Source organism: Tigriopus californicus, chromosome 3 (assembly GCF_007210705.1).
Source record: "Tigriopus californicus strain San Diego chromosome 3, Tcal_SD_v2.1, whole genome shotgun sequence".
In the NCBI taxonomy this organism is placed as follows: domain Eukaryota; kingdom Metazoa; phylum Arthropoda; class Copepoda; order Harpacticoida; family Harpacticidae; genus Tigriopus; species Tigriopus californicus.
In genome coordinates, this window is record NC_081442.1 from 12,164,266 (window position 1) to 12,171,886 (window position 7,621).

At 40.9% G+C, this 7,621-nt stretch overlaps 1 protein-coding gene across 3 annotated transcripts in view; it reads left to right on the top strand.

Annotated features, from left to right (window-relative positions):
* LOC131878207 (G-protein coupled receptor 54-like) overlaps positions 1-7,116 on the top strand; it is a 32,776-nt gene extending 25,660 nt beyond the window's left edge. The window contains exons 5-8 of one of the 3 annotated variants that reach the window (XR_009372972.1): positions 4,689-5,031; positions 5,218-5,378; positions 5,456-6,094; positions 6,292-7,111. Coding sequence is in view for 1 of the 3 variants with exons in the window: in XM_059224123.1 (XP_059080106.1) it covers positions 4,689-5,031; positions 5,218-5,378; positions 5,456-5,719; positions 6,311-6,347 (805 nt within the window). In the remaining 2 variants the exon portion in view is untranslated. Of the gene's footprint in view, positions 1-4,688; positions 5,032-5,217; positions 5,379-5,455; positions 6,095-6,291 lie in introns of all 3 variants that reach the window. The other 2 variants (XR_009372971.1, XM_059224123.1) reach the window with 2 other exon arrangements.
* The last annotated feature ends 505 nt before the right edge of the window (positions 7,117-7,621 follow it).

Below are 7,621 nucleotides of genomic sequence, written 5' to 3' on the forward strand. Positions count from 1 at the left end.
CCTAGGGAGAGGGTTCTTACCTTGTAAGAACGGCTCCTTAGACGGCTCGGCTACACTAGTTCCTTGGTGGTGATTTTTTGCTTTTACATTGGAGTTTGAATCACTTCATATCTCCTACAATGGTAACCGTTGGAATAAAACGTTGAAAAACGTTTTAACCTGTAGGTAGGTGGAAGATTAACCTAGAGGATCAGCAGATTTGGTTGTTGTGGCAAAGATTCACAGATCAGAGCTGGCGAATTTCTTAGCAAAAGTTTAGTTCTCATCCATTCCCCACGAGACTAAACCAACAACCTTCATTCTTAAGCCAGGAAAAGTGCTGAATAAATTTCCCATCCTAAGCAATGTTTGACGAGGACATTCACTGTCATATATTGGAGAGGGCAACAATAAACGGGCAGTATTAGAAAGAACCTCTTTACGTGTTGTGGATCGTAGAATGTTTTTGCCTTGTTTTTGCAAAATAGGAATTGGGAATTGTTTCAGAGGTTTGGTGACTTTCTCACATATTCTTTTTGAAAATTCAAAAATCTTAGATCATGCTAAAGAAGAGCTAATTTATACACTCTCTGGAAAGCTCCCCGATCTACATAGGATGTTTATTAGGAGGAAGCAGTAAAAGAAGAAAAGCTCAAAAAGGGGAGAAAACACGAAAGAAAAAGACGTCAAAATTGAAAAAGTCACAATAAGGACAAAAAATATTGATGGACGAAAGATCCAAAATCAACCCAAAAATTCAAAAAGTGCTTCCCCACGTTTAGAGATCTAGTAAAAAGTTTGTGTTTGTCCATTTCTGCTCTCCCTTAATTGATCATATCCCGAGAGAAAAAGTGTTCAATTAATATTGAAATACGTTTGTGCTAATCAACTATCAAAAGTTGCTTAGCTCCAGAACAAACGTCACTTTTTCTTTTCTATTGCAATGGGATGATTCATACTCAGAATACAATCCATGGACATACATCCTGTACGAGAGAGGTTGAAGTGTATGAGGATGGAGCTAAAGGAAAACGATAAGCACCTGTTGAATCATTTTCCAATATGCGTCCCTGATAACCTGCGGCAAAGTGCTTCACTCGGGTTCCACAGTCAAAACCCTGGATAGATATGAACCATCAACGGAAATGATGTCATGGGTTCAGCCAGCGAGAAAGAAGCGATCTAGTTCCGGAAAAGACCCCCTAAGAGCCAAAGAGGAAAGATTCACTCCTGTTCCTTATTACAATCTTGAAGGTTTATTCGAGATGCAGCTTCCTAAAGAGCACGAGAGTGCTTGAATGTGGTCCATATGTGCGTTCTTAACAAACACCAGGTTAATACTTCCTCTTCTTGGGGAGACTGGAAGCAATTTGTGAGGGTCTGATGTGTGCGGATGATAACTTGCCATCATGTACTTACATTGTGACCGCAAAGTCCAGAACCTATCAAAGGAGCTCAAGTGATCCAGTATGTTATCAGACTTAAAGTCCTAAGATCCGGGTAAGCATTTGCAACGACCCCAAGGTTGTTTATAGACAGTGACGAAGCATATTGGATTAGCGATACAGGGCCTGTCAAGTGAACGCGTTCATGAACAACCAACGTTATTCCATGGAGTAAATCAAAGAAAGCATGCCCAGCCAAACTGTACTATGCATGCATTGAATTTTGACATGTATTTCGTCTTACCTGCTTGTCTAAGCATATGGCATTTTGATATTGAGCCAATTTGATAGTGCGTTCACTGAATTTCACCAAACATGTTTATTTTGTTGGGTTTTATAACACAGCGCACTCAAAATCACTCGATTAATGAAAATTCAATGGGTCGATGGTGCGAATTCATTGTGATGTTTGTCTTCGTTCTCCCTCCCCAAAATGCACAAAATCAGGGTGCCGGACCTCACTTTTCCTTGAATTTCCTTCACTTGACATGCCCTATAGGCTTCGTGTCGGCCCGACCTAGTTATGAAGGACCATTTGATCTTTCCTAGCAGGGTGCAGTACGTGAAAGTGAAGTGTCGAAGGCATCGGGAAAAATAAGATTGACCTACATTGCAATGAAATGTTTAGGCCATGAATGCACATGTTCAAAAAAATGATGGCGAGACATAAATAGCTTCACAAATTCCGACTCTAGATGGTTGTGATGCTTTACTGATTTTTCAATAAATTGCCGAGGAGTGGAACCATTACATCATTAATAAATCAAATGATCTCGCTTTTGCCATTCTATTGTTCACATAGTATTGTCAAGAGGCAGGAGCTTTTATGGTCACAGTGTAAGTTTTTTAGCACCAGCATAAAGCAATAGCTCAACCAGAGAAAGGTTTACGACTGAAAATGCGGTCCTACTTTGTAATGGCCTCTTGAGAAAAATACGTACCATTCACCAGAATAACAATACTTTGAGATGATGTTTGCCTCAACATTTGCGGTGAGTTTGGAAACCAAGAGTGGAAAAAGGTTGATTGCGACTAGAACATCAATTCTGTGACATTTTGGGTTTGCCAAGCAAGGCCTTTTAACCGCTGACCCACACCTATTTTGGAACCAAGATGAAAGGAAAGAGTCGCATGCTTTGAACAAAGAATCAACATCCTCTTTAGAACCTTATTGTTTACGGTTGCTAAACTTCCAAGATGGTGTAACACCCTAGTTACAAAAGGAGGGTCAAGTCCAATTCAGGATAGCCGAATACAACAACTTTCAGTCCTGATGTGCTTTGTTAAAAAATGAGCTGAGTTCTATTTACACAATGATTTTGTCACATAACGGCTGAACAACTCGCTGTTGAGTTAAAATTTCAAGCTCCCGAGTAAACGTCATTGATTTGGCTTTTTGAGAGATAAAGCCTGGTTTTGCGCCCTCTAGTGGTCAAAATGTCAAATCTCGTTTCGACAATTTGTCATCGAGGGATATTCTCTGGGGAGAAAAGAAGAAAAACTGCAATAAATCTCGCGAATATTTGAGGATTTTGTAACAATGCTGCACCATATGTAAATGTACCATGACCAATCCTTTCACAAGAGAGCTTGAGACTTTCACGAAACAACGTAACAGATTGAGTTGGTTGCAATGCATGAATTGTTTATTTTCCAGAGTTTCGTTTATAAAGAACCCCGTGGGTTACAATTGGAAAAAATATCACAGAAGCAGACTGCGAATTCGGGGTAGAACAACCTAAGATACTTCATTGCTCACATTCAAATGAGAGCTACTTGATGAGCTATTTTGCTCAGGGAGAACAATAATTGGAATGACAGTTAAGATATTCTTTTAAATCTTTACTTGACCTTGCTCTTGTGTTTCAAATCAGTCAAAACCCGAGGAAAAAATCGGAGTCAGGGCAAGCTGTCTCGGTTCAAGTTCGATTATGATTTGATTCTGACAATCTTTCAAAATTTCCGATATTCCTAAAACGAAGTAAGTCCTAGCCCGAACGCTCAATTTTACGGTTATTGGATACGTATTAGGGAGCATACGCGCATAAAACTCCCTTTAAAAGGCCTCTTTTGAACCCTTGTCTACCGGACGGTTTCGATTTTATAACAAACTTTGTGTTAAAGAGATTTTCACGAGTGTGTCACGAATATTATCATGTTATGACAGGGGTTTCAAAAACTGCAATCAATTTTCAAAAGCAGTTCAACGTTCCACATGTTAATTACCTATATGTTAGATCATGTAGATACAGAAGACGAAGGTAAAGAGGAAAATCTGACATGTTCGCATTGTGGAACTGATGAACCAAAACCTATCTCTGGTAGTATTCGACGATTTTAAAGAAAGTTCACTTGGAACTGCGTCTCCTTCTCAAAAAGCACGAGTTTCTTCCATTTGTGTCCATTGTTGAAGGAATGAATTCATTCCAGTCATGATGAAACTCTTCCGAAAAATACCCCTATACACACTTTTCTCCATGAGAAGAGCCAAACTTTATTTGGCAATTGACCAGAGGCGTTCTCCCATCCAAGCTTGGACAAGGCATAAGTTTCCACTTACTGAAAAGAATGTTTTGGGAAATTGCATGCTTTCTTGCAATGCGATTAGCCTCAAGCAGAACTCACTTTTTGTGAAGCCGTACCAATTCTATTTGACAATTGGACACTCTCGAGAAAGACTTTTTGCTCAACTCAAATGTTCGACCGGATCTCTTACTCTTCAGACTATAGCCGAGAAAATAGATATTCATAAATGAAATGCCATCTTGCAAGATGGATCGTGTGCAGTACGGGGTCTAATAAGCTCAAGTTCTTGGGGAGTGGAAATGATAAATTCTTGCATTTCCGGGCATCCTTTGTCAAAAGATGGATGGAAAAGGAAGAAATGGAACAGATGGAGTCAAATGTCACTTTCCTTCCGGGGAAAAACGCGGAGGATTGTTCCAAAAATGATTCATTGTCTTGATCAGATGACACTACATATTTGAATCATGGACGGATCCCCAGTTTTAAATAGTTAATTTTATACAAGAAGAGGTTACTATAATCATTCAAGCTCAGAATTCATTTCAAACCTACGTAGAATCGATACCAGCTGTCAATAATGATGAAGGACTGTCGCTCAAATCGAATTTGCAAGTTGGCAGTGCTCTCGACAAGGGTGGCTGGAAATGTTACGAGCAATATTAACCAACAATGTGCCTTTCCAAGCTTCGTAAAATACTTCAAAACTCACTTCATCATGCTCTTAATCATGTCTTTCAGTCTGGAAACAGAGCCTCCCGTTCGAGATCAAACGGAAGTCAAGGAAGATTTCACAAGCGTGATTGAGCGTGATTCCACGGAGGATGACGCCATTGGCGAAGAGACCTCGTTCAGCTTGCGCCCGCCCTCCTATGAGAACGCCATGGCCTCTCCCTTGACGCAGACTTCGCACTTCTCGTCCTCCCAATCCAACTCGAGTCCCACCCAAAGCCAGGGGGGTCGAGGTCGTCAGGAGCGGAGTGGATCGTCTTTGAAGAAAGTTGCCGCCAAAGTGTTGAGCTCTGTGGACCACATGGGATTGTGTGGTCGGAACTCGCCCAAGTTGGATGAGGAGACCAAACAAGTAAGTGTGCCATCTGCATGTATCTCCATGACCTTGGCTTGTCTGTCATCCTAAATGCGGTTCCCACTTCTCACTTCCGAACCACAGGGGACCGAGGCAATTAGACCTAATTTGTGGACGGAAAGATTGGATGGGGCTTAAGAAACAAGGTCGAAGAATAAAAGAGCCTCCCTACTGTTCTTTCAGGTCGTCAGAATGCTCATCTCAATCGTCGTGTTGTATATCGTTTGTTGGGGACCACTGCTCATTTTCAATGTTATGCAGAGTTTTGGGTTCATCGGGAAGTTTTTAATTGGATTCCCAAAGTACCTGAAAACGGCATTCAGTCTCATGGCTTACTTCAACAGGTCAGTACCAAGTTTGATGCGGTTTCGCCACCTGTTACACAAAACTAATTACGCTTTTCCACCTCCGACTCATACAGCTGTTTGAACCCTATCATATATGGGTTCATGTCTAGGAACTTCAGGGACAGCTTCATGGAGAACCTCAGTCTGTTCTGTAAATGCGCCTCAAGAGAGCAGACTCGTCGAGCCCGCAATGACAGTTTTGGCCGCTCCTATTCGTTAAGATGTCCACCAGTTCACTCGGTGGCAGCGATCCCAAAACACGTCCCGAGTCGGCCAAATTACTCGGTCAACGTGTATACTTCTCCCGGGAATGAGTACGCTCGCAACTACACCGTCACGTGAGTGGGAGCCTAGGGCGTGATATTCGACTCCGGACCGATTCCTCCAAGAACCTCAAACCTGATCTTTGACCTAGTATTCCACCAGGAGAGAGACTACCTTCCTCGTTGACTTGTGTCTACCGTTAATTGACAACTTGCTTGCCAAAACCGCAACACTATAACTCAATTCAACCACCTGACTGCCACAACTTCTTGGGAGACCATTTTCATCTTCACGATTTTTTCTCACTCAGCTTGTCTCCCACTCCCACACATCTCTTGCTCTGTCGCTTCGGCACGAAAAAAAAAAGATGCTGTTCCCTATCGTTTGGACAACCTGTGTCACTTTTGGCTTCTCACTCTGTGAGGATTTTTATCCCAAAGCCCTGTCAGGTATTTTTATTCGCATGAACCTCCTAGAAGTTGATCCCATATTACCGGTCTCCTCCCTATATGGCATTATACCATTCAGACTTGCATGCTTTCTCTGCAATCTGACCCTGATCTGGAACAATCCTGACTCAAAAGAAATCCCGTCTCCTCAACGACATGTTTGCCATTGTTCCATGCTTTTTTAATGCCTTCTAAAGGTTCCATTTTCTATTCCAGGAGTGAGCTTCCCTCAAGCACTGAAGCTATGATGTAAGAGGATTTTGCATAAATATTCATTGTTCCACATGTGTCAATCTGTGTCCAAAGTCTCAAGTAGTATTCCTGATATTAGCTGATATATGTATGTATGTATATATATACATATACTGCCAGAATGAAGTATGATCGCCCCTGACAGCAGATCTGAAGTATTCAAACTGCTTTAGATGGTAATGAAGGTGTTGTATTTTGATCTGGAACCGTGAGTGAACGGATTCATATGGTACCAACAGGCAGCTATAATAAATGTTATGCCCATGTTTTAGACGATGATCTCCTAGAAAAAATACAATATTTGAATGGATTGCCTCCTTCTCGTTTTTTTCATGTATTTCCCATCAACGTCAAGAAATCCCCAGCTTTCCAAATTCAGTGGGAGACAATCATGGCCAAGAACAATTAGTAACACATGACTTGGCAATCTCAACTTGTCCTGAACCCCTGTGGTGTGTGTCTGGAAGTTTGAGCTCTAATCGTGGAAATGGTGGCACACAGAGGCTTCCATGAGGCCTTTCCTTGCCACCTTTTGGAATTAGTTGACCCTGTTTCTCCCACGAAAAAGTTGCACCACAAAAAGGTGGAAATGGTTGCAAAGTGATGGTGTGAATTCCAAGTCCTCAGAAATTCTTGTCATGCTCTTGACCCATATTAAACGGCTTCCTTCGACTTGGCTCAACCTTGAAAGATCAACGTCGAGTTTCGGAACCATTATACAACGGTCTTTTTAACAAGGATTATGGAAATGAGAGTTCGCCTATATAACATTTTATTACGGCACGACTGCGCCAAGATTTGGCTTCGTTTTCCGCAAGTTTTCCTCGAGTTGGAAAAATTTCTCTTTAAGTGATTTACCTGCTTAGGATGATTGGGCAGAAATGAAAGAATGAGATTAAACTTGATAAGAATCAAAATACATGATATGAAACTCAGTCATGAATTTGGAACCTGAATAATGGAAGACAAAAAATGGATTAAGGTTACCTAAAAGGAGGAAGGGGGACGTAAAAAAACTGGCTAATAGGATTTTGCAATAATGCAACAAATGATGATTCAACTACAGATGTCCTCTATTCAAAAGGAGGCAAAAGGATCAACGAAATAAAGTTTAATGAATTCGTAATTCATTGCAAATCATACTGTTATCTAAATATTGTTAAAATTTAGACCAGAATAATTTTCGTTTTTTCTCATAGAATGAATTAAGATTCTCTAGAGTGTTGACTCATTTTAGAGCTGTTCCTCAAACTAATAATCCAATAATGCACTAAA